The 27435-nt window shown below is 39.9% G+C and overlaps 1 protein-coding gene across 2 annotated transcripts; it reads left to right on the top strand.

Annotated features, from left to right (window-relative positions):
- On the top strand, positions 1-26142 carry ARHGEF5 (Rho guanine nucleotide exchange factor 5). 2 transcript variants are annotated; one of them, XM_052000357.1, is made up of 16 exons: positions 84-159; positions 2026-2143; positions 6973-10132; positions 12391-12448; positions 13153-13217; positions 13397-13647; positions 15050-15210; positions 15739-15891; positions 16154-16283; positions 16575-16649; positions 18114-18203; positions 19396-19553; positions 20601-20762; positions 22640-22710; positions 23170-23274; positions 23610-26142. In XM_052000357.1, exons 3-16 carry the CDS (start codon positions 6985-6987, stop codon positions 23765-23767), a joined length of 4785 nt encoding a protein of 1594 aa, XP_051856317.1. In that variant the 5' UTR covers positions 84-159; positions 2026-2143; positions 6973-6984; the 3' UTR covers positions 23768-26142. The 2 variants fall into 2 exon arrangements, with proteins under 2 accessions (XP_051856316.1, XP_051856317.1); XM_052000356.1 differs by lacking the exon at positions 2026-2143 and having other exon boundaries at positions 1-159.
- The last annotated feature ends 1293 nt before the right edge of the window (positions 26143-27435 follow it).

The raw sequence follows: 27435 nt of genomic DNA, 5'->3' as shown, positions 1-27435 counted from the left end.
AAACTTCCTAGGAGAATGAGATCCCTCCCGCTTTGGGAGGGGAGGGGCAGGCTAGGCGGGTGGGGCGGCTGGGGCCTGAGTCGGGGACGGCCGGCAGGAGCTGGGACCCCAGTGGAGATCTTTCTACCCAGACAGCCCGGACCATGTGACACTGACCAGGTGGGTGCCCTCCTCCTCTTCCCTTGCCCCCAGCTCAGGCTGAGCTCTAGTGGGGCTTCTGGGGAAGTGGGGAACGGTGGGGAAAGGAGGCCTTCCCAGCTGGGTCCCTGGGAGCTGACTCCGGAAATGGAGGGCTGGGCACATAGGCAAACAGTTTTAGGTGTGTGAGTAAGTCCCCTGGGGAAGGAAGAGAAGGAGAATGGAAAGGAAATGCTGCAGTCCGAGAAAAGTGATCCAAGGCTCCCTACGTAGAAATGTTGTCCCGATTCTGAGCTTCTGACTTTTCAGAAACCCCAGAAATCAGAGCTCCTACCTGGAATCCTGGCAGCCAAAATCCCTTCACTAGAAATCTAACCACCACAATAAGGAAGTCCTAAAGTACCCTATCCCCAGAAACATTTTCCTCTTTTTCTTAACCGCACTTGGAGCTTTCTTCCAAATAAATACATACCTACGCACATAACCAAGACCCAAACATTCGTAGGAACACACATACGCGACACTCCCTCTCAATTATGAGGATGCTTCAACTAGAAAAGAAAGCCCTCCCCCGTCCCACCAACTTTCTTCTAACCATCCCTCCCCAAATCCAAATTCTGGAAACTCCTCCCCAAATGTACTTCCTCCCAAGCCTCCTCTCCAGAAACACAAGCCAGCCTACTTAGTAGCCCACTTCCAAGAAGACACTCGTTGGGCAATGAGTCTGACAAGAGTCCAATACTGGGTCCACGGCCTGGCCTTGGATTCTCATTTCCAGACACGTAACTCCTCCCGTCTTCTTGAAAGTGAACTCTGGCCAGGGTTAGGTTGGCTTGTTGTCCCTGATAAATTGAGAGAAGGAAGAGGTGGTGGTAGTGGGAGGAGGATTTTTGTTCTTGGTTTCCTTCCTCCTTTGCTTCCCTCTGGTGCCTTCTTTTGCACTCTTAAGTAAGAATTTGTTTGAGGGAGGGACAGCTATTGTAGTACTTTCCCTAGATCTTAGGATCATAAATTTAGAGCTGAACAGGACCTTTGAGACAATGGAGTAAAACCCTCTCATTTTATTCATGAGAAAATCGAGGCATCTTGAGGTTAAATAACTTGCCCAGAGTAACATGACTAGTCAGTATCTGAGGCAAGAATTGAAGTCAGGCCTTCCAGACTCCCACTATACCATTCTATCCATTAATCCACATTATTATTTCCAAACCCTTTCACTATTGGGCCCTTTCTTCTGTACCAGCCTATATCCCAAACTTCCTGTTAACTCTATACCTTGGAGATGAAGGAACTTCTGGCCTAGGCCTTAACATGCAATAAGTTAGTTGAATCATCTTAAAGGATACAAATAGAAATAATCCTTCTTTAAGCCAGAGAAGTTGTGAGAGAGGATCCTTGGAGGGAACAGTTCAGCACTGCAGGTATGAAGTGTGCATGAGGATAAAGAGAGGAATGTATATATACAAAAGATACTGGCACAGAAGAGGAATAGAGCAGGATGTCCCTAAGACATGGAAGGATTTGTATTATCAGTGTTTTTGTGTGAATAGGGCTGTGTCAGAATCTAATTGAGGACCAGGCAGTCTGGCTCAGCAGCATTCACCTTTAAGACTTGGACAGTGTGATAAATTCAGGTATATCCAGGTGTGCAGATGTGCATGATAGGTCATATATGTCAGATGTTGAGAGATTTTATCTCACATAGGGTCAATGAGGTAAATAGAAATGCCATGTGTAGGATCTATTGGGTAGGTGATGCCAGCAATGTCATATGCAATATTTCCTGAGAATAGCTGGGGAGCAGTAATATCCATGGCATATAAAATGTGAGCTAAATTAACCAATCAATCAGCAAGTATTATTAAGAAATTATTAATTATATTCCAGGCACTGTATAAAGTACAAGAAATCAAAAGGGGCAAAATTTTCCTGTCCTAAAGAAGCTTACATTCTAATGGAAAAGACAACATATAAATAGATTGGCACCCTTGGCATCCAATATAAGGTATTGACCAATGTGACATATTAAGTATGTGTGAAATAAAATTAATGAGGACAGTTTTACCCTGATGGTGTGTGTGGAGTGTTTTGCCAATTGAATCTAAGAAGCAGATATGGAATGTATAATGTGATATCTGTGGTTTATGTAAGGGTTATCATTTTGTTTTCTCTAGGTACTGTGACTGCCAATCAATCATCAACTATTTATAATTAGGATATATAGCCAAAGTATTCTTTTTTGCAGTTGATAAAAATATACCCTCTTTTCTTATAAATGGGTGTGGTTCCATAAACTCTGGGTTAATATGGTTATTGTCTTCCATCAGAGCTCTACTCTGAAGCCTCTGTCTCATAAAGATATGGAAATAACTTGGGTTTTTGGAGACTATTATACCTGATCACAGTTTCTGGAAGATCCTATCTTTTCTAGTGAAAGAGTCACCTGGTTGCCTGAAGTATGGCCTTGACTTCTGAGGCATATGGAGACCATATTAAGTACAACAGCTTCTAGATAGAAGCACAGTTGCACATGGCACCTGTAAAAGGATTGGCAAATGCATTTATCATTTTTGGTTTCTTTGGTATGAATTTCATATTTGGTATCTATGAAAAGGGTTCACAAAATCACAAGTTTTTCCAGTGGGAAGGGACCTTGACAGCCATCTAGTCCAATGAATACCCCCCAAAAAAGTATTCTTGATAAAAATTTCTTGAAATAGTGGTCATTGAGCCTTTGCTTAAAATCCTCCAGTTAAGGAGAAACCATTATCTCTTAAGGCAGCTCATTCCACCTATGATTGGCTCTAATCATTGGGAAATTTCTTCTTACATCAATCCTGAATTTGACTGCAATATCCATAAATTGCTTCTAATTCTCCTCTCAAAGATCAAGTAAAAGAAGGTTATTTCCCCTTCATATGACATACTTGAGGACAGCTATTTTGTTTTAATTCACTGTTCTCTTCTTCAAGCTAAATGCCCCAATTCCCGCATCTGATCAATCATTGGAAGCAGCTAGATTGTATAGTGCAAAGAGGGCTGGTCCTAGAGTCCAGAATATCTGAGTTTGAATCTGGCTGCATATTTTTACTATTTATATGACCCTGGACCAGTCACTGAATTTGTCTGCCATCTGTAAAATGGGGATAATAATAATTGTTATGAAGATCAAATGAGATGATAATATAAAGCACTTACCACAGTGTCTGGCACTGTGGTAGCAGACACTACATAAAAGCTATTATTATTGTTATTATTACTATGTGACCCTAAATATATGACTTAACTTGTCTTCCTCAGTTTCCTTATTTGTAAAATCAAGATAATGCTTGTACCTAGGTCTTAGAGTTCATGTGAGAATAAAGGAAGATACTATTTGTAAGACATTTTGAAAATGTTAAAATGCTAAATAAATGCTCATTGCCAGCCATCAATCAGCAACCATGTATTAAGTTCCTACTGTGTGTCAGATCCTTATATTTCTCAATGACACATTGGGTTTTCATGCCAAACTCAATACCTTGAGAGGGAGGATGGGTCCTTATCACCCACACTGGTGGCAATTCCTATTGAATAGAGAGAGTCCTGCCCAGTAATTATTTAAGATTATGTGTCTTATTTAACATATTAGGAAACTGAGGAACTGAGATTTGCCTGGAGTTACACAGCTAGTGACAGAAGTACAATATGAACTCAAGATGGTTGACTCTAAAGCCAGTTTTCTCTATATACCTCCAAGAAAATAGCATATTTCTAGTCTATTTGAAGGCATTTGCAGTGATTCTTAAGCTCATATTCTAATTTTTGTGTTATGAACTCAAGGTTCTTCATCAATTTGGTGCTCCCTTTGGATGTTCATCAGGTTATAGCTACCCTTCACAAACTATTGTGACCTAGATGGAATATAATGGCCCAGATGTGCTCTAGCCAGAACAGAGTAGAATGAGTTTGTTTTTTCTTTATTTTCTATCATTATTCCTCTCATTTGTCAGCCCATGATCACATTTTGGGAGGTGAGGGAAAGACTACCATATCACGCAGTTGACTCACTGAGTTTTCAAGTCCATTCTCAAATCACAGATATTTTTTGGCCCTTTATTAATGTGATATACAATATTTATTTCTGTCTACATTTATGTGAATATATGTTTTTTATTTCAGTAAAATGTGAGTTTTTTTTTTTAAGGGCAAGGATTATTTTTTGTCTGAAAATGTCTAATACCTAATATAGCACCTAAAACACATGGAATGTAATGAGAATTTAATAAATGCTTATTGGTTGATTTCCTGGTAGGCTGGTAGGATAAAAAGATCCACACTCTAGAGATAGATAGATAGATAGGAAGGAAGGAAGGAAGGAAGGAAGGAAGGAAGGAAGGAAGGAAGGAAGGAAGGAAGGAAGGAAGGAAGGAAGGAAGGAAGGAAGAGTAAAGTTGACAAAATCATCATTCATTATCTCCATATGATGCCAGTGAGTTGAGTGAAGCAATATTATATGATATGTCTGTAGGATTGATAGAGACCAGGTTCTACCCAGTGTCTGTAAGCTATTCAAGAATGATTTCCCATCAGGTGTCTGTCTATTGATCTAGCTATATGACTATGATATATATGGATATGGATCATGAACATTCCTATATTTCTCAGTGAAACGTTGGGTTTTCATGCCAAACCCTATACCAAGAGGAAGGATAGAGTGGTGATTCCTGTTGAATAGAGTCTTGTCTAGTGGGTATGTAAGATTATGTGTCTAGAGATTACTCAGGGCCCTGTTGTGTGTAGATGAGGCTGTGTCATTTTCTGTGTCTGCTCCTTAATAGGGAGGATGCAGGCAGGTTGAGTGAGCAAATTTGACTTTCAAGTGTGGGCTAGCCTGAGGAGGATGTACAACTAAGTGCAATCTAGTATTTAAAACTCCAAGGTGGTACTTCTCACGTTGGTGATGTGTTCAATTAGTCCTGCTACTTGGAATCTTAGTGAAATTTCAGGCTCTCTGGCTTCTCTGCTCTAAGGTCTGATATATATATATATATATATATATATATATATATATATATATATATATATATATATATATATATACATGTATGTATATACATATATATATCTGATAATGGCCTTGCGATTCTGAACTAATAATATAATACTTAGCACTTATGTATCTCTTAAAGGTGTTGCAAAGCATTTTATATTGGTTATCTTTTGTGATCTTCCATTTGAACTGGATTTCTACATTTTTGGTCCTTGCCTGAGATGTTGAGCCTGACTTCTATAAATGATCCCCTTCCAGCTGTCTAAAGGAAAGTTACAAAGCATCTCTCAGACAGAATGTCTTCCGTGATAATTTTTTTTGTACTTTCTTATTTATTCCTTAGTAGAATTTAATCATAGACTTCATATTTTTGTCTTTGTTCCCCTATATTCAGTGCAGTGTCTCCTGCACATAATAAGTGGTTAAAACATGTCTGATGAACTGGATTAAATAATAGGTGATAGATATCCACCTATATACCAAACAGTGTGTGTACTTACTTACATGTGTCTTTCACATTTGGATAGTTAGAGATGTAAAGAGCTAGTGAATGACTCTACTACCTATCCAAGTGTGTATAATTGTCCATTAATTTGGTCATTGTTCCAATAAGTGTTCATTTGAGTGCCTGAAGTGTACAAGGCCTTGTACTAGGTTGGGGGCGGTAGGGGGGTTGGGGTGAATAAGCCACAGACATAACTCTAAAGGATTCTAAAGTCTTATAAGGGAGCCGATAAGCGTCATCAAGGATACGAGAACACAATATAGAATAGCAAGGTAAATAATGATAAATTCTGTAAGAAAGGAATGGCTAACATGCTATATAGGGATTCATAGGAATGATAATTGCTTATGATGGGGGAAAATGAAGGAAAGAGTCATGAATGGAAGGCAGAATTTTGACAGGCTTTTGATGGGAAATGCCCTGGCTACATGGAAAGAATGCTGTGAGTATTGATACTGAGGCAAAAAATTTCAGAGATCAGCCAGAGAGTACATCAGTTTAAGTAAAGCATAGGGTGATATGAAAGGAAGTAGTAGGCCAGGAAAGTAAAATGAGATAAAATCATATAAGGTCTTAAGTACCAAGATAATCAGTTTGGATTTTAGGCAGTGAGGGATCACTGATGATTCTTAAATAATAATATAATTGTAGTGATACTTTGGATGAGTACTGTTCTGCCTGTCTTTAGAATAAATTAGAGGAAAAGAAAGAAATGTCAGAGATAGGAAGACTACTTAGGAAATTATTACAATAATCTAAGCAAGAGGAAAGAAAAGTCTGATGTAGAGGAATTGCAGGGAAGGAACAGGATTTGTAATGAAGAATGGGTAGGAGAAAATTAATATGATGGATGTGAATACTTCCATTGTGGGTTGGATGATGAGGACATACAATGCTGGATATTTCTAGCCTTGAAAAAAATGACCATTCAGGGAACATAGAACAAAGTTTCCTTTCTTTCTTCCTTATGGTCCCAATAAAAGGCAGTATTTCATAGGCTGGTTTCAGAATCATGATAATTTGGATTCAAGGGCCACCTCTAACACCTACTGACTCTGTCAGTAACTGACTGGGCAGGTCAGTTAACCTCCTCCCATTGCCATAGGTAATTCTTCAAGGTTGCAAGAAGAGTAGCTTCCCTTAAGTAGTAGAGGGAGTTTCCTTTTCTGGATTTCCCTATATAAGTGTAATCTGAGATCCAATCCAAAATGGATCCAAAACTCAGATAGTTAAAAGTAGCACAGATCTCCCCAGTTTTGGCTTCCATTGGAAAGTACTGACCTTTCTTTCCCTTTAGGAATCAGCCCTGATGGAGGATGAAGGGCCTCCTCGTAGAGCTTCTACTCCAACTCCTGCTCTGGAGGAACTCCATATCTTTCCAATATCCCTTATGAAGAATATTCCTGGTTCAGAACCTGAAGAAGCAGAGACAGAAGACTCTGCCTGGCAATGGACTGAGGATGATGATGTCTTTGAGGTTCAAAAGAGAGATCAGAGTAATCAGAGCACAACTGAAGAGATACCACGTATTCTTTCCCAGGAAGATTTTCCAGCTTTGGAGCCTGACAATGGAGATATTATAACTGCAAGTTCACGAATCCAGAGACCTTCAAGGCTAGTGTCCCAAGGCCTCCAAGAGGGACATACACCTTTGATTTCCACAGAGAGCTCTGTCTGCCCCACTGTGGCTGCTAGCCTCGACATTGGCCCCAACCCCAATGAAATAAGGAGCAAGGTTGTAGTAGGATCTTGGCCAAAATTCCCTAACCCTCTGACAGAAAAAGAAAGATCAGAAGCCAGTGAAACAGTAAAGAAAGGAATCTTTCTTCCCTCCTCCATTGAAGCTAGACCCCATTCTCCTCTTGAAGAACCCAACAGTCTGATCTGTGATGCAGAAAGAAGAGCTGCCCAGCAAGAGGGGGAGCCTCAAGAGAGGAAGGAAAAAGGAGAGCAAGAAGGGCTGTTACATCAGAAACAAGAGGAGACCCAGGATCCAGGGAAACAGGGGAAGCAGGAAGAGAGGGAACTAGAAGATCAGGGGAAGCTGGAGTGTTTTGATGGACTTTCAGGAAAGCAGGAACTGGAAACAGCAACATGTATTCAAAAACAAAGAGAAGAACAAGGACAAGAAGGTAAAGGACAGGTTGATTTGGTTCTGAAGGGAAAAAAAGAAGGAGAAACATTTAATAGGGAGGTAGAAGATCAAAATCACAGGGAAGGATACCCAGGAGATAAGAATGTGGAAAAGCAGGATCATGGGAAAGTAGAAGGGCAGAAAAATCAAGCAAGTGGATTGGTGAATGAACAAAAAAAGGCAGATCATTATAATAAGAATCAAGAGAAACAGGGGGAGATAACGCAGGAGAGTAAGGAAAAACAAGACACTGTAAAAGAGCCATGGAAGCTAGAGGAGAGAGCTGAGGAAGAACAGGAGACTGTCACTAGAGAAACATTGGAAGCTGAGGGAGTGGTAAGGAGAAACAAGAATGAAGAAATTCAGAAGCATTATATTCCCTTCCCATTGACCCAAATTGTCCCAGGCACCAATATTTCATGGGGTTCTTTCCCAAGAGATCCTGTTTCCACAAGATCTGAGACTCAAGAAGAGATGAAAACTGAGTCTTCTAGAGTTCAACTCTCCATGTCCTCTTCCTGCCCAGACTCTGCTCCAAGGCCTGGACAGGGATCATCAGGATCTTTCCAGTCCATCCCTCCTCCGAGTCTTTCCAGAGAGGATTCTGAGAAAGAAGAAGAGCAAAATGGCTGGGAGGAAGAGTACAGTGTAGTAGACAGAACCATGCCTAGCTTGGGGAAGAAACCAACACCTCCAAGGCCAATTGCCATAGCTCATAGAACAGAGACTTCAATGCCTTTCAGTTCCATTAAGATGGATCCCAACACAACCACCTCATCAGATTCCTGCCCCCCTACTTTCTCTCCTACAAGAGATTCTTCACCCCTGTCCTCTCTACCAGTACTCTCTAGATCATTTTCCTTTGATAAAGAATTCTCTATTCACCACTGGGACTCTGATGCTGCCTTAAACATTCTCCACACATCCTCCCTTGAAGAGGCTCCTTGGGTACCACCTGCCAAATCTGAGTGGGCCAGTGCCCTAACCCTCCCAGAATCCTCTCAGGAAACTATCCAATACCATGGGAGTAACTCTGCGCCAAGTTCCTATGGGGCAGGGCAGCCTCAGTATCTGGCCCAGAATCCAACCTCTTTCCATCATTCAGAACTGGCTCACAGACTCTCTGAACCTGCCATCCACAGTGTTGACATCTTAAGAAGGGAGGAGCAGGCTAGGCCAGAACCCTCCTCTGACCCTTCCTCCTTGAATCAACTTCAAGAATTTACCCAAAATTTACAAAGACCTGGTGCTACCCAAAGCCCGACTCGATATCTATCAAAAAAGGAACCCTTCCTCTCAGAGGGACTTATCCATGGCTCGCCTCCTTCCTCATCCATGGTGGAAATGGGATTACATGAACTGGTGCCCCCTCTCCCAGCACGGGAGCGACACAGTCATCCTTTGCTGGTGCGACATAGTAGCCATCTTGCCAAACCCCCTGCCCCAAAACGGTATAGCCACCCTCCCATCTTTCCCTTAGCTCCAGTGCTACCTGGCTCCCCTGAAGGTCCTTCTATCCCTGCTAAGACAAGACAGAACCGACCTCTACCTTCTACTCCAGTCCCAGACACTTCCCACCACACTCAGAGGTACAATAAGCCATTGCCCCCTACCCCAGTCATGACCCCTCATCACCCTCTCACATCTACCAGAAAAAACAAACCACTTCCTCCCCTTCCCATTTTGGATACTGACACCAAGCCACCTCCACTGCCCCCAAAGGCTAAGTGGAGAAGCAGCAGTTCTCACGGGTCAATTATGGATGCAGGAGATCAATTGAGGTCAAAACCTAGCTCCTCAAAGGTATCTGGAGGGAACTGGGAAGTTCTTTCTTCTCTCCCTGCTGGACGTACCTCCTGGCCTCCAGATATGGACACACCAATAGACTCCTTGACCTCTTCTGACAGGAATAAAAGTGAGATGACTTCTCCTCTGGCTTTCAGTAACATGACTAACTTTCTTCTGGGGAGTCCTTCTTCCCCAACCCCTTCCATGACCCAGGACCCACAGCATTCTATCCTGGGAGGAATCCAGGAGGAACATGGACAATCAGAAGGGACTTTAAGGACTTTGAGCAGAGGAGCTTTTCAGGGGAATAGCAATGGGCCCCGGAGGTCAGATCGAGGCCTGGTGCGGCAGTCAGGGAAACCCAGCCATCCACCTTTGGAGAAATCATCCAGCTGGCCACACAGGAAAGATCCTGGGAAATTTTTGGAAATGAGTGGCAGGCACTCAGAGAGTACTACTGAAGGGCAGAACAAGACCAAGGGATGGAACCGGCAAGGCTTGCGCAGACCATCTATCTTCCCTGGGGATGTCCTAGGTGAGTGATGCAAAGGCCACCATCCTGCACATTAGCCCAGTCAAGTCACAGGAGGAGTTTGAAAGAAGGTTGGGGGGCTGTTTGAAGAAGATACTGCAGGTCCCATTGAGACTATCTTCTCTTTAACATCCTGCTCTCCTCATCTTTTCCTCTTATGCCTTTTCCCTCATAACCCCCCATCTTCTCCCACATAGTTTCTTGTTCTCACATCTCATCCTCCATCATTTTGTCTTCTTCTTTCTCCATTAATAGCATCCTCAATACCTTTTCTCTACTCTCCATGATTTTTAGCTTCTTTCTTTACCTGCTCCCAAACCACAGATTTATAAAGTGTCATTGTCTCATTTATCAACCATAGTAGATGGTTGAAGATGAAGAAGTTTAGGCAAATAGTAATTAAGTGACTTGCTTAAGATCACATAACTAGGAAATGTCTGAGGCTAGATTTTATTTCAAAGATCCCAAACTCCAAGCAGAGCCCTTTATCCACTATATCAGCTCCTCTCTCATAGGAACTATCTAGGCTCCAATTCTAATTCTAGAGTTGCTCTGATTTTTACACCTTCAATCTTACTAGAACACATTATTGATTTTTACTTCGTCTGATTCTGACTTAACTGAACCAGAACTCCCTTCTTATTGTTCCTTTTATCCAAATTTCCTCTCTCCTGCTTGATCAAGTTTCCATGTTAACATAAACCCAACCTTCCCCTCAACTCCCATCTCTTTTTTTCTTCTATATACCCAGAGAACAAAAAATATCACCCATTTCCTTTATAACCCAGCTTTATACTATATTCCATTTTAGGGTTGTCTTATCAGAAAAAGCTTCACATAGATACCGTTCCCTTTGCATCATCAGCATGGGACTTACACTTGTGTAATGCTTGTCAGTGACATATCCAATGTACAAAGTACATCAGTATTTGTTTAACCTCATTATAATGCTTTTGCTTCTTTTTCTCCCTCTTATCTTTTCTTTTATCTTGTATTTCTTAACAATTCTACCCTCATCCTAGTTCAAATTCCTTTCCTTTTCAGTATCCTTCTTGCTTTTCTTCATTCCTTCAGATATGAACACTTGGCTCCTATTTGCATCTTTTCTGAATCCTCAGGATTCTGTGTTGTTTCTTGAAGAGGAAAATTTTTAAGTGGATTTCCCATTACTATTTATATTCAGACATATTTTGGTGACTGCTTGTTTAGACTCAAAGAATCCTGGAGTTGAAATAGACTCTTAGTTCATCTAATTCAACCTGTAGCTGAATAGGAATTCCAAAAAAATGAGGGGGAGATGGGGGAGTATGAGAAGAGAGAGAGAGACAGAGATACACACAGAGAATCACAGAGAGAATAAGAGAGAGAAAGAAGAAGAGACAAGAAGAGAAAGAAAGTGGGTGTCAGAGAGAATAAGAGAAAGAAGCACAGAGAGAGAGACAGTCAGAAACAGATACACACAGAGAGTATCAGAAAGAGAAAATAAGAGAGAAAAAGAGGAAGAGACAGAAGCAAAGATACTGAGAAAGAGAGAGAATGTGTGTTAGTTATAGGAGAGCCCATTAATTTAGCTCAGTTCAGGCCTGAGCAAGAATACCTTCTTAAACATCCCTAACTAGTGCTCACCACTTGAAGACCTCCAAGAATAATGAACTTACTATTCTAAAATGTTCCTGTTCCACTTTTATAGAATTCTAATTGTTAGGTTTTCTTCATGTTAAAGTGAAATCTGCCTCTCTGGGGCCTCTAACCAATGGTCCTACTACTATTGCTCACTGAAATAAAACAAGAGTTTAAGCTATCTCCATGTGAAATCCTTGGAACACAGCTGCCATACCCTTCTCCTTTCAGCTTACTATCCCCATTCCTTCTACTGATCCTTTATAGCAGGGTTCTTATTCTTCTCATCTTTAGTGGTCATTCTCTTCTGGATAGGTGCCAGCTTATCAGTTTCCTGCCTCATATAGTTTGCCAAGAAATAAATTCAATATTTCAGAAGAGGTTTGACCATGACAAAAAACCTGCATGGGCTGTCATTGCTTCCTTTACTTTGTGAATACTGTAGGTTTAATAATGCAGCCTTTGATTGATTGAAGGGTTTTTGTTGGGGGTTTTTGGTGGCCAGAGAATCAGGGTCCTATCATACTCCTTTTGCAAGTACTGTTTTTCTTTCTGGGACCTTAACCTCCATACTGTTCTGTTGTGAAATTGTCCCCTGAAATCCCTATAATCTAAGTAATTTTCCCCATTTCTTTTTCCAGATGGGGAAGGCCCCCCCATGGAAAAACCTCCTTGTCCCTCAGATACAATTGTTTTTCGGTGAGTTCTTTGCAAAGAACCCTTCCCTCCCCCAAATATACATATCTACAATCTCTTTCCTTAGGATACTGAAGCATCCTTCAAAATTTTAGTTTATGGATAACTAGGGTCCAGAACCCAAAAAAGTTCCTCCTTCTGAGCCCACATAATTCTCAGTATCCCTATATATCCATGGTTGGGGGGAAGGGGTAAATTATTGACACCAGGATTCTAAATGAAACATTTAAACAGAGGATACTCCTTGGACTTACAAGTAGGTCTACCTTTCCCCCGAATCTTGTTCCTATGAACTATCTCCCTGAAAATCTCCTGTTGGATTCATAGGGGCTTCAGAAATATTCTAACAAGACCCAGATCTCATTTCATCATTTGTCTAGAGCAGCAGTGGGAAATGTCCAGCCCTCAGGCCATAAAAGACCTGTGAAATTATTTGCTAAGGCAACCACAGGTTGGATGGTAAGTTGAAAGTTAGATACAACCTTTCACTGGTTGAATTCTATAAGTTGATAATTTTGTATGGCCCATAAATGATGCTAGAAATATTCAAAAGGCCCTTCAATGAAAAAGGTTCCCAATCCCAGCTCTAGAGCATATGGATGGTAACTAAGGAGAGGGATAAAATAATCAAATATCCCATCCCATCTATCCAATTAATGTGTCTTGCCAATGATGCCAATGACCCACTGACCATGTCCATTTCACAGAGAGAAGAAACCAAGGGAAGTGATGGGTAGTGTTACCAGGCGCTGCTCCAAGTTCATCAATTCCTGTGAGTACTTTGAGACAAAGCAGTGAACCCAAGCTGAGATGAGTATCGTTGGGAGTCAGAGTTGAAAGTCAATTCAGGCCAAGTTTAATGGATTCATTCTAAATTTGTGGGGTTTTTTTTTCCTTTTTAATCACATCCTATTTTCTACTCTTGTTCCTTTCTGTCCTCCTTTTCTCCAGCCCATCTGCTTTACCAGGAATATAGTGATGTGGCTCTAAACAAGGAGATACAAAGCCAACAGAGACTAGACAGCCTGATTGAAGGATCCAGCCCAGCTTCACCCCGACAGCCCCGAAAGTCAGTAAACACAGACTCTTATCTTCAGCGCCTCTCTATTGCTTCCAGTGCCTCTTTATGGCAGGACATCCCCCGAGTACGCAATAGCACCATACTGCTCTCTATGACTCATGAGAACCAAAAGCTGCAGGAGGTAATGGAGGGATGGGACAGGGGAGAAGGGCTTTGGAAATAAAGATTGCTATTAACCTCCTCCCCTGCTCTCTGCTCACTTGAGCAGGATCCCCATCCATTAGCTCATGGGGATATCCTCTGAAGAATTTTAAATTATATTCAAGCTATTACCATCTTTACTTTTCCTCTCCTCTTACATATGTTAATTTATTATTAATCAATACAAAAAGAAACATTTATGAAGCACTTATTAAATATTAGGGACTGTGCTAAGCACTAGGAATACAAAGAAATACTGATAGAAAGCCCTCAAGAAGCTCACATTTAAATGAGAAAAAATGTCATATAAATGCATGAATGAGCAAATAAATAAGTGTTTGTATTTGTGCGTGTGTGTGTGTGTATGTGTGTGTGTGTGTGTGTGCATGTGCATGTATATGTGTGTGTAAATATATATACAGAGAGCGAAGTAACCTTAGAGTCAAGGCTGTAGCAGCTGAAAGAACTGGGGGGAAAGTTCCTGCAGAATATTGCATTTAAACTATAGAAGAAGGTGAGATTGATCTTGGTTTCTGATTTTGGATTGGAATGGTCACAGAATTGAAGCCTTTTGTATGTCTCAGTCCCAAACTGCTACTGTTTTGCGAACTAAAGAAATCCTATAAATTCAATTCAATAAGTGTTTATCAAATGGACTTAATGTAGTGCAGGGGGCTAATTGCTGACCAGTTATGACATCTGTACACACCTTTATTTGGGATAGATATATCTCTGGGATGTATTTGGAATGTAGATACAGTGAATACATCACTGGGCCTGGAGTTTAAATCCATCCTCAGACACTTACTAGCTATGTGCTCTTACCCTCTCTTTTCCTCAGTTTCCTCAACTATAACCTGGAGATAATAATAGCAATAGCAATGAGAGTGATAATAATACCTCTAAGGATAATTGGTAAGGGTTAAATCATATAATATGTATAAGGCACATATGTACCTGGCATACTGTAGGTATTTAATAAATAACTTCTTTCCTTTCTTCCTTACACTTGCCCATGGGATAGGTAGATGTAATATATTGAAGTCTTGAGAATAGAGTGACATTTTTCTGGAGATTTTACTCTAGGTTCTCTGAATTCTTTACTTGACTATATCAGGGGCTTTTAAACTGTTTTCAGGTTATCTTCCTTTCTGTGATGTTGGACTTAGGTGGAAGGCTACTAAGCTTCTCAAACTTGTATTTGTTTGAAATCAGTCTTAGAGGAAGGAAATAGACTAAGAGCAGAGGGCAAAGGGACTTTAACAGAATTCTATTTAAATAGTAGAGGCCTCATCCCTATCCAACTCCATCTTTTCCCCTCTCAATTACTAATTTCTTCAGCTTTCTTCCTTTCTACTTAGTCTTCTCCCATCTTTCTCCAGGCCAAATTTGAACTTATCATGTCAGAAGCTTCCTATCTGCGAAGTCTTCATGTGGCTGTAGACCATTTCCAGCTTTCATCACCACTCCGGAATACAATGTCTAACCAGGACCACCATTGGCTCTTTTCTCGTCTACAAGATGTGCGGGATGTCAGCACCATGTGAGATTTCTCTCCTCCAAAATCACTTCCCGTTGTTTCCTATGCATGGATGATTTGCAAAAATTAATATTCTTCTCTGTTAGCAAAGCTTTCTCTATTCTGACCATAGTAAGAATATGAGGGTTCAATAAGAGATTGCATTTATATAGCACCTTCAGGTTTACAAAGGAAGCACAATTATTCTTACCCATATTTTACAGATGAGAAACTGAATTAAATTACTTCCCCAGGTCATATTATTAGTAAGCGGTAGAGGCAGTATTTGAACCCAAATATCTTTTTCCATTATTCCGTATTATTCCTCAAAGATCAGGATGTTTCCAGAGATAGGGAGAGAAGAAAGCAGAAATACAAGGCAATTTAAATACTGGGTTGACCTCCAAGAGATCTGAGGAGTTCTAAGAGAGAGAATTAAGTACCTGGAAGAGAGAAGTCAGCTTAAGAAATAGTATGATTGGAGGAATTATTCTGACTAATCTATTCAGAGCCAAATTTCTCACATCATCTTGGGGGGGTGGGGAACCACAGGTTTCTCTCGGACCTGGAAGAGAACTTCGAGCATGACATCTTTACCTTCCATGTTTGTGATGTGGTCCTGACCCATGCACCTGCTTTCCGGCGTGTCTACCTACCTTATGTCACCAACCAGACTTATCAGGAGCGCACTTTTCAACGTCTTCTGTGAGACCACTTTTTCTCACTTGTTTTGTCATACTTCCTCCTCAAAACCCTATTGAACCTCCTAATTTCCAAATTATACCAAATTATACAAAGTATACTTTGTAGTTACTGTGAGACTTTCAGCTTCCAGAAGTTTCTAGGAACTCCAAAATATGCATGTCTATGCCCCTGCATTCCTTCCACATCATACTTCAGTTCCTTCAGACAATCCCCCATAGTCCTCATTTTTTTTTTGAATATACCCTTTCTGTGTTAATGACAGGAGCAGCAACAGTAATTTCCGGGAAGTCCTGGATAAGCTAGAAAGTGACCCTATCTGCCAGCGCCTTTCCCTAAAGTCCTTTCTCATACTGCCTTTCCAGCGTATCACCCGCCTCAAACTGCTGCTCCAGGTAATTTGGGTTTCCTCTTCCCTCCTGATTTTTTAATCCTGAAGATCCAACCTCAAATATTAAGTCTCCTTATTGAGCCTCTCTTAATGTACCAGTCACTAATTTCAAACCACTCTTGACTCTGAGAGTGATGTAAATCATCTCCTATTTGCCTAATGTCATATTTGTGCCCCATCTTGTCCTTTCCCAATCCTTGATTTTCTTCCCAGACTCTCCTTCCTATTTCCTTTGCCATTTCATTTGCCCTTCCACCACATGTTTGCTTTGAACTATGGGGTTCCTTTGCTACAGAATATTCTTAAGAGGACACAGCCTGGCTCCCCAGAAGAAGCAGAGGCCACAAAAGCACACCATGCCGTGGAAGAGGTGAGTAGTCCCTAACTTTGTATTTTTCTCCTTTCCACTCATCTAATAATCTTAATAGCTGGTGAAGAGTGGGAAGCTAATAGCCCTTAAGTCCAATCTGCCTCTTGGCTTACAAAGGAAACTGGGCGTTCGCTCTGTCTACTTGCATCTCTTCTTCATCCTAGTCTAGTGCCACGAATCCAAAGGTACTGGGATGTGTCTTTTTTTTTTATAATAGCTTTACATGCAAAGTTAATTTTCAACATTCACCCTTGCAAAAATTTATATTCTAAATTTTTCTCCCTTCCTCCCACCTCTTCCCTCCCTTAGATAGCAAGTAATCTAATATAGGTTAAATATATGTAATTCTTCTAAACATATTTTCACATTTATCATGCTGCACAAGAAAAATCAGATCAAAAGGCAAAAAATAAGAAAGCAAAACACAAGCAAGTAAACAACAACAACAAAGGTGAAAATATTATGTTGTGATCCACATTCAGTCCCCTAGTCTTTTCTCTGGGTGCAGATGGCTCTCTCCATCACAAGTCTTTTGAAATTGGCCCCAATCACCTCATTGCTGAAAAGAGCTAAATCCAACACAGTTGATCATCACATAATCTTGTTGTGTATAATGTCCTCTTGGTGCTACTAACTTCATTTAGCATCAGTTCATGTAAGTCTTTCCAAGCCTTTCTGAAATCATCCTACTGATTGTTTCTTACAGAACAATAATATTCCTTTATATTCATATATCATAATTCAATCAGCCATTCCCCAACTGATGGGCATCCACTCAGTTTCTAGTTCCTTGCCACTACAAAAAGGGCTGCCACAAACATTTTTGCACATGTAGGTCCTTTCCCTTTTTTATGATCTCTTTGGGATACAGATCCAGTAATGAGACTGCTGGATCAAAGGGTATACACAGTTTGATGTCATAGTTCCAAATTATTTTCCAGAATGATTAGAGATGACTATTCTTGTGACAGATAGTCTGACTCTCTTTGCCTTACATCCATCATTCTCTTATTCCATGAAGCCTCATCTTCTCACATCATTATGTGTGATATTCTATCTCTATCTTTCTATCTTTATCTTTATCTATCTTTCTGTCTGTCTTAGTCTTACTCTCATACAGATACACACATACACATACACATACACACACACACACACACACACACACACACACACACACACACACACTTTACCATCCCCAAATTCTCCCTATTCACTAGGCAAGATGGAATAAAAATCTCTCTACTGAAAAATATCCTGTGTCAGGGGAATGTGCTCTCATCTCTTTCCTCTGATCATCATTTCCTGCTATTTTAGAGAATGACTTAATTTCAGTTTTTTAATGAAGCAAGGATATTGTATTTCTCCAGATTCTGGAGCAAAGAATTTTCTTAGCAACAAGAGCAAAGGGCAAAGCCTATCTAATAATTCTTCCTATTTCCCTATCTTTTCCCAACATTCTAGCTCATCCGAGACTGCAATAACAATGTCCAGAGGATGCGACGGACAGAAGAACTGATTTACCTAAGTCAGAAAATTGAGTTTGAATGCAAAGTGAGCCTCTCCAATCTCCCACTGCCCCCTCCAGCTCCCAACCTCTAAATCTGATCCTCAGTCTCTTTCTGGTCCTATAGATCTCAAGTGACCTTCTGACCACTATTCTACTGACTTTTGGCTTTAGGCTTTCACCTGCACTGATACTTTAACCTTCATCTTTCAACATTTTTATCCTTCCACAACTTGATATCCCTCCATAACTGGGACAGTTAACCAGAATTCTGTTTAACAACAGTGCATGCCAAAATCCTAAAGTAGCCTCGGTTCATGAACCTTAACTAAGATACATAACTCAATTCAGGGTATACCTCCTCCCCTTCATCTTCTGTCTTCCTTGCTTTAGAATCATGCATATAGCATGGTAGTTGCTAGTGAGGAAGACCTGAGTTCAGATCCTGCCTAATAATTACTTAAGTCACGTAACTTCTGTTAAACTTTGCTTATCTGTAAAATGAAGATGATAATAGGACCTACCTCACGGGGTTATGAGAACCAGATAAAAATATAAAAAGTGTTCTGAAAATCTTAACGTGTTATATAAATGCTAGTTATTATTATTATTACTATTAGCAGGAGTCTCCTATGCAAAACACCATTATATTTCAGAAGTCCCCTCTACCCAGAACAGATAATTCTTTGTACCCTGATCCTAACCTCCCAACCCTAACACTCTTTACCTCTATAGTTCTTGCCTCCAATTTCTAAATTTAATTTCTGGTCTTCTCCAGACTTGTTGCCAGATCCTTAATTATGGCACAACTGGTTTTCAGCATAGTTTTCAATGAATGTCCTTTTGAAAACTGCTCATTTGTAATCCTTCAATTCCTAGTAATAAATAGAACCCTATTTTTCTTACCCAAACCTCTAATTTCTTCTTTGACAAGAGTTAACAGACTGAGATATGTAGTTAAGTTCTTTCTACCTTTCCTCCCAATTCCAAACATGAAAACTTTGTGTCATCAATATCAAAAACAAAAACAAGAACCACAAGCTGAATTCAGTGTTCTATGTATTTGAGGGAGGAGTGATTTTTAAAAAAGGTCATAAGAGAGACCCTAGGTGTGCATAAATAGAGAATAGAAGTAGCATGACAATTTTGGATAAATATAGAGGAAAGAAGAAAGAATAGAAGAATATGATGGTGGTCCTATCAATGACAATTCCCTTTTTCTCTACTCCTTCTGCATAGATTTTCCCATTGATCTCACAGTCACGATGGTTGGTGAAGAGTGGGGAGCTAACAGTACTTGAGTCCACTGTGTCACCTGGGCTACGGAGGAAACTGGCCACTCGACCTGTCCACTTGCATCTCTTCAATGACTGCCTGTTGTTATCACGACCTAGAGAGTCAGTGATGGAGTAGAAAGATAGGGAGGAAAACTGGGTGGGAGAGTAGAATTGACAGCTGTAGTTGGTCTGACAATGGGTGGAGGCGGAAGGATGGTATATATTCCAGGAAGGGTCTTTTTCACTGATCTATTGGTAATTCATGGTGTTGTTGGGAAGGCCCTGTCATAAAACAGGGAGGAGATCCAGGGATCAAATAAGGTCCTGTGATGAGTCAGAATTTAAAGTTAAAATTCAATAATTAAAACAGAACTCAGAGTAATGATTCAATTAGTTGCATCTCTTGATGGTTCTAGGTACAAAGTTCAGTAATTTACTGCTCAAGATTGGAATAGGGGGTCCCCTACAATTAGCAACATTTTGGGTCAACCTTAATCTGAAAGGTCTTGAAGCTGCATTAGTTCTAGAATATTAAGGTTCTAGGATTCTATTTGATAGAGTGAGGGTAACCCAGGGGACTGGCTCAGTCCACTGCAAATTTATATTACCTAATCTCAGCTGGCCCCATTGATGGCAAAGAAATCATGTACAATTCCCTAATCAAGTCACTTTTCTACCCACCTTAAAGATTTTTAAAAACTATTTCACCCCTCTTCAAACTTTCCCTAATTCCTCCTCCCCACTGTGTGTGCTCCCAGTTTAGAATATTGCCTTAAATTTCATTGAAGAAACAGACTATTCACAGATAGCTCCCTCTTCTCCATTGTTGTTCAGTTCTCACATTTAATTACCTTATACCACTTACTCTTCTTCAAAATGAGATTTCATCTTCTTGGGAATCAGAGTTGATTCAGAGCTTATAAAGATAGCCCACAGCTAACTTTTAGGGTCATTGACTTATGGAGTATGATCCCCTGGAAAAACTCCAGACCAAATTAATCCCGACTCAGATTCCTAGCCAGGAATTTGTTTAGTCAAATGACTGCCATTCTGTGACTCATACAAGAATTGGCAGGTTGGGGAAGCTTTGTAGGAGAGGGTTGAGAATTGTAAATGAGAAAGAATGAAGTCTATGGAATGAAATTAACACCCTTTATTTCTCTACAGGGGCAACCGCTTCCTGGTATTTGACCATGCCCCTTTTTCCTCTGTACGTGGAGAGAAGTGTGAAATGAAGCTGCATGGACCACACAAGAACTTCTTCCGTCTCTTTCTCCGGCACAACACACAGGGCACCCAGGCTGAATTCCTCTTTTGCACAGAGACTCAGTGAGATGGAGATCAGTTACTGGGAAAGCATGAAAGAGGGCATTAGTAGGAAGTGCTGATGAAGCAGGAGCTGACTGAAGGAGAATTTACAAAGTCGCTTAGATCATATCATATCAAACTTCCTATACTTCCTTTTAAATATATATATATATATATATATATATGTATGTATATACACATATATATATATATTTAAAATTCAATCATTTTTATAGCACAGTAATATTTAGTATTTTTTCAATTAGAAGACATTACATTTTTTATGCTGCAAAAAGTGCTACTGTGAATATTTTAATTTTAATTTTAATTTCTACAGGACCATATTTTTGACCTCCTAAAAGTGTAAGTTAAAAGTGAAATCTCTAGGTCAAAAGCTATGGCATTTCACTTGCCTTCTTTACATAATCTTTACAAAGTGGATTTCCAGCATGGTCCAACCAGTTCTGTTCTACCAGTAGTGCAGTAATATGCCTGTTTTTTCACAACCCCTACAACATTGACTGCTACTTTTTTTATGTCAGCTTTACCAGTTTTCTGAATGTGAAGTGAAAGATAAAGATTGTTTTGTATGAATTTCTCTTATTAATAATATGGAGCAGCTTTCATGTGGTTGTTAAAATTCTCTGATTATTCCTTTGATAACTGTTTATATTCTTGGCCCTTTTATCTATTGTGGAATGGCTTTACTTTCTGGATATTCATATATGTTATAGAGCCTCATTTCCCTTTGGTCAGTGTGGGCTTTCAAAATGGAGATATTAATTCTATATTCTTTTTATGTTGACAGGAAACTTTTAGGAGTACTGGCCTTCTAAGACTAAATTACATAAACAAGTGATCCAAAGAAAGTGCTTCTCCTTTGTTTAGTGATTTTTTTTTTGCCAGAGTCCTTTAGGAATGTTAATACAATCAACTATTGATTAGCCACAATATTAGAAACAGTAGCATGAATAATCCAGAAAATGCCAGTTAATCTTCCTAAATATTCTTGAAATAGATTGTAACTATTTTGAAAGTATCTTTTTGGTACTTTTCTCAAAGTCAGATCTTCTGTTTAGATAATGTTTGTATTTCCAAGCATATATCAATTCAGCTACAAAAGAAACTATCCATAAGTCTACAGAGGGTAGGGCGAACAGCATTACCAATTTTTTTAAGTTAACAAATATTCATTGAATAACTATTGTGTGTTAGGCACTTCAAGGAATGCAATGATAAATATGACGTTATCTCCTAAATCAAGATGGGCATAAAAATAACTATAGGATGTACTATAGAGGAGAAAAAGAGATTTTATCCAATTGGATTATCAAAGGAGCTCTTTAGAATGAGATAGATTCTAAAGGCCTTAATAGGTAGACTTTTGATAGCAGAAATGGAGGGGGTCAAACATTCCAAATGGATGGAAGAATTTGAGTAAAGTCATAGAGGTACAATATTAGAAATGTATTCAAGGATCAGAAAATATGCTAAATGAGCAGGAGCACAGATATATTTAAGGGAATAGTGAGTGATAAAACTAGAAAAATGTGTAATCAACAAAGTTTATAGCTCATATATGTATAATTGAAAGTTTAACTATATTCCCACATTTTCAAATACAGCTATTCCAATCAGAGAGAACAATCACAAAGGAAGATGAAAAGCAAACAAGTTGAGCAATTAGAAACTGACAGATAACATAATTCAAGTACTTGGCTGACTTTTAATGAAGCAGAGTTCCAGAAGACATTTTTATAGACGTTATCCTACACCTTGTAACTAGATAATCTTCACATCCTACCAGTGCTCCTTTATGTGCTTATCCCTGCTATTCTTTTTCATCTTTAACCCTCTCATGTTCAAGATGGAGTTGTAACCCAGCTTTCTTTTTCTAGGAGTGAAAAGCTTCGCTGGATCTCAGCTTTAGCTCCTCCAAGAGAGGAATTGGACCTCTTGGAATGTCATGGTAAGAATAAGAGGGCTGGTAAAAACTGGACAGAAATAGAGAGAGGGAGAAAGATAGAAGAGAAAACTGTCAGTCAGGTATAAGATGAACCCTGATTGTACCGGAAGAGATCAGAGCATTGGGATAGGAGTGAGATCCAAAATCCTGGAGGCTCAGAAAGGACTGGTAACAGCAGTTAAGAGAGGGGACAAGTCTGTGATTCCAAGTACTCTCAGCTATATAGCCCATTGAAGAGAGAGTAAAGAGAAACCCCAATCAGGACTAAGTCTGAGACATGGCTATGAGTTTTGTCCTCCTTCCTGTTTAGCACATTTCTTTATGGGGAAGGAAGGACGCATGTTGCTGGTAGTTGGACAGTGACTCAGGGAAGCAGCTTCAGGAAGAAGGCTCCACTATCTGTGGTCATCTCTCTGTCACAATCACCTTCTTTGCCTCCTCCACACTTTTCCTGTTTTCTAGACTCTCCACAGGTTCAGTGTCTACGTTCTTATAAACCTCGAGAGAATGATGAGTTGGCCCTGGAGAAAGCAGATGTGGTGATGGTGACTCAGCAGAGTAGCGATGGTAAGAAGAATGGGTATGAAGAAGGAGATATGGGACAGAGGGAGAGGGTTTTTCATGGAGGTTTATGAAGAGCTAAGCAGGTTGTAATAGACATCATGCTAATAGGCTTTAAAAAAAATACCTGAAGACTAAGTATCATTAAAAAAATATTGTTGAATTCAGGCTGGAAGACTGGATGGGGAGAGGTAGGATGATTCACCTTGCTGGGTGGCCTCCATTTCAAGAAATTCTGTGGTTTAGAAAAAAATTCCAGGTTTGAAACTGAGGGAAAGACTGTCCAAGTAATTTCTCTTCCCCATATCCACATTGTAATCCTTCCCCCTTTCTGCTGCCAGGTTGGCTGGAGGGTATGAGGCTGTCAGATGCGGAGAGGGGCTGGTTCCCTTTGTCACATGTGGAGTTCATCACCAACCCTGATGTTCGAAAGCGGAACCTGTCAGAGGCACATAGAGTCAAGACTGCCAAACTACAATTAGTCGGACGCCAAAGATAACTCCTAAACAAGGGCATCTCCTTGGGCCCATGGACATAATATTGCTACAGAAGGGAGCTGTCATCTGCAGCTCTGTAACAGAACCTCTCAAAGTCTGAAAGCAAGAATCAGCAAGACTGGACATAGGCTTCGAACTTTACACTCATTGCCCATTGGTGTGTGTGCAAGCATGTGTGTGTGCGTGTGTATGTGCGTGTATGCATATGTGTGCTCACTCTGCATGCATACACACAATAAGGATATAAGACAGAGGAATTTGGGGTGCAGCCATTTCTTTAAGGAAATGTAACCTTTGGGGGGATCTATACTGGAGCCTGAGCCAAGGGGCTCTACTTAAATGAAATTTATTGGTTCCTATGCTTCCAGGTTGATAATTTGGAGCTAGAGTTTCAAATACTTGGTTCCAAACTTTATCACTTCTTTAGCATTCCTTTCCTTTAGGAACCAGCATTATTGGGAAGGAGATTAAGGTGCCTCTAGGGAAGTTGGATGTGGCTATGGAAATGTGAGGGTGATAGTCTCTCACTCTAATAAACTTGGCACTTTGAATTTTTTCTTCCCAGACTCCTCAGCACTGAGCATTGTTCATCACTTGGCTGGACTTCAAGGAGGAATCCAGGCTCAGCTAGGTTTGGGTCCATGAAGAGCTGTATGTAGGTAGTGGGCGTAGATTGTTGTGGCAGCTGTTGGTTCTTGCCTTGCTGCCACTCCCCCAGGATTTGGGGTGATTCTCTCTTAGCTATGGCCTCAGGAATGTAGTTATTTCTTGATTCCATGCCTTTTCCGGTAATGAGTTATATCAGCAATACACCAGGTCTTCTTCTTGAGCATACCTGTAACTTAAGATGAGGAGGGTTTTGCTGTAGTATAACAGAATTTCTTATTGGGATAGGAATTCAATGATCCTTCAATTCACTCTTCCACGAAAGATGAATTATCTTTATAGGATGAATGAATCAAAAATATTTAAGTACCGACTACATGCTGAGCACTGTGTCCAGAGCTGGGGATACAGATATAAAAACAAGATTCCCTACTCTCACAGAGCTTACATTTTCATGGGGTGGGATGGATAACACATAGTAGCCAGTGAAGGAAGTGATGGTGAGAAAAACAGTAGTGCAATCTATTGACTTGTCCTTTCTGGAGGCAATCACAGTGTTAATTTGATTACTGTTCTTGGAGCAAGTGGTGGTAAAAGGGGTGAGGGTAGTAAAGAGGGTATATACAGTGGTAAATTGCTGAATTAAAGATGGCCCAAATGAAAATGAAGACATGTCCCCAATGTCTAGAATTGAGAGACTTAGCTCCTCTCAGTTATGATTTCTAGTCATCTGTTTGGAGGATAGAGCAGCAGTAGTAGCAGGAAATAAAATGTCTTCACAAGAAGCCATCCAGTTTCTTGAAGACTTTGAATGACAGTAAATAACATTTATTAAAGTAGGCTATTTGATAGGATGCACAGATTTCTGTTTGAGATTTTAGCAAACATGTTCTGTATTTACCTAATCAATAATATTTATTACTTTATAAACATTATGCAAATATTTCTCTAATATTTCCACCTGGACATAAAAAGAATACTGGATCAAAAGGAAGTCTGGCTTCAGTCTTGTGTGACCTCAAATTATTTAATGTCTTTGGGCCTCAGTTCCCTCAAAGATAAAGGAAACGTGTTGATTTAGTAGGAAGAATGAGATACTGAAGGAAATGTAGACAAAAGAGGTAGGAGGAAGCAAACATCATGTTTCACATAGGAGGATTCACTGGAAATACCTGCACCAGGGAACTAAATGAGGGGAATGGAAATCTTGATTGTATAAGGATTTGTATCAGGAAGAAGCTGCATTTAATCATGTTATTTAGGAGAGTTAGTGGGAATAAAACATTATCACAGATCAAGAAAATTGGAAAGAAATTCAAAGATCATAAAGCTCAAACTCCTCATTTTTCAGATAGCAAAACAAAGGCATGGGAAAGTTCACTGATTTGGTCACATAGGTAGTAAGCAAAAGATGCAGGATATAAACCCAGCCCCTCTGACTCCAGATTCCATGCTACTATTTCCACTGTATCCCATTTTCTCCCTGTCAGACTGGCTATTCCTGGTGATTAGAATGTAGAGAGATGGGTTATTACAAGCAGAATTTCCATTTCCAACTAGGGGAGAGGTAGTGGGAATTCCCTAGAATTGCAATGTAGGTGTTTCTCCCATTTTGCCTTTGTTGTGTTACATGTACATGGCCAGGTGGGAGATGGAATGAGGAGGGGTCAGTTCTTAAATGCCAAGGGTCATGGTTTATATTACCCTAAAGTGCATACATGATGTATCCTAGGATGGGAAGAATAAAAATAAACAAAGTTCAATTCCCAGATACCTCTCTTAGCTGCCTACATGAATTCCATTAGCCAAACTTACTCCTAACTCTGATTTTAAATAACAGAAGCCCATCAGCAGGTACAAGACATGAGAGCAATAAAATGTAGACTGAACAATATATAAGGTCTCTTCTACCTCTATCTCTATGATTTTATGGTCCTTTGTAGCTTGGACTTGCCAAATGAAGAGTCCTAATCTTCTCAACCTGTCCTGAAGACAGGACTCCATCCCCTCCAGCAATTTCTTTGCCCTTCTTTGGACATACTGTAGCTCTGTTATGACCTTCATTAAAGATGATGACCAGAGCCAAGTTTCCAGGATAAATGGCATTGTTTCAGGATAGGCATGGGCTCTGGATTTGATTTTATGGAAATAGGGAACACCTGGGGAGGGAATTCCCTGTAAATTGGCAGGGTACCTGTAGATTGTAGATTGGTACCTTTTCTGTAATTTACCATCTCAGTTGCCTAGGTTCTCTGAAAATTTAAGTAACTTTGCAATAAATACATCAGAAGCAGGACCTGAACCTTAGTCATAGTTTTAAGGCTAATTCTCTATCCACTATGACATAATGCCTCTTGATTTTTACTTTCTGGCATTATTTTCAGCATCCTTATTGATAATTTGGGAAACTATGGTACAATGGAAAGTGTTCTTAAGAGCCAGAGAGCTTGGATTTGAATTTTAGCTACTTGGTGTCTGTGTGACCTTGGCTGACTTAGTTTACCTCTAGGCTTCAGTTCCTTAATTGTAAAGGCAGAGGTTAAAGTAATGGATCCCTAAGATTCCTTCTAGCTCTAAAACTAGAATTCTATGATCTTGTTACTGTGACTTGAAATATCACATTCTATCTATAAACCATGTTTTATAGTTAGATCCAGAGCCTGAAGCTTTTTTTTTCAGAAATGAAGAATCTTTTGAAGAAGTCAAAAGAATGCCACTTTTCCCCCAATTAACATGTGCCTTTATGACAAAATCTTATAATTGCAATAATAAGGACAATCTTGAATTTTCCTTTAAAAAGAGACTAACTTAGAGATAAAAGAGAGAGATGAAGAAAGAGAAAGATACAGAGAGTTGAAGAGAGACCCATTTTAACATTTATGAGCCAAACTTCCTAATATCCCTCCAAAGAAGAATACGGATTTAAAGTAACAATTTCTGCTAAACAGATTGGCAAAGAATCCCTTTCACATGTGCATGTCTTCTACTGCTTGTCAATTTTTTCTTTTAACAAATTTGATGAGAAACCTCATTACAGCTATTCATCAGACAGGCAATCATTTCA

Source organism: Antechinus flavipes, chromosome 5, assembly GCF_016432865.1.
Source record: "Antechinus flavipes isolate AdamAnt ecotype Samford, QLD, Australia chromosome 5, AdamAnt_v2, whole genome shotgun sequence".
Lineage (NCBI taxonomy): Eukaryota > Metazoa > Chordata > Mammalia > Dasyuromorphia > Dasyuridae > Antechinus > Antechinus flavipes.
This window is presented reverse-complemented; position numbering and strand designations above follow the sequence as displayed.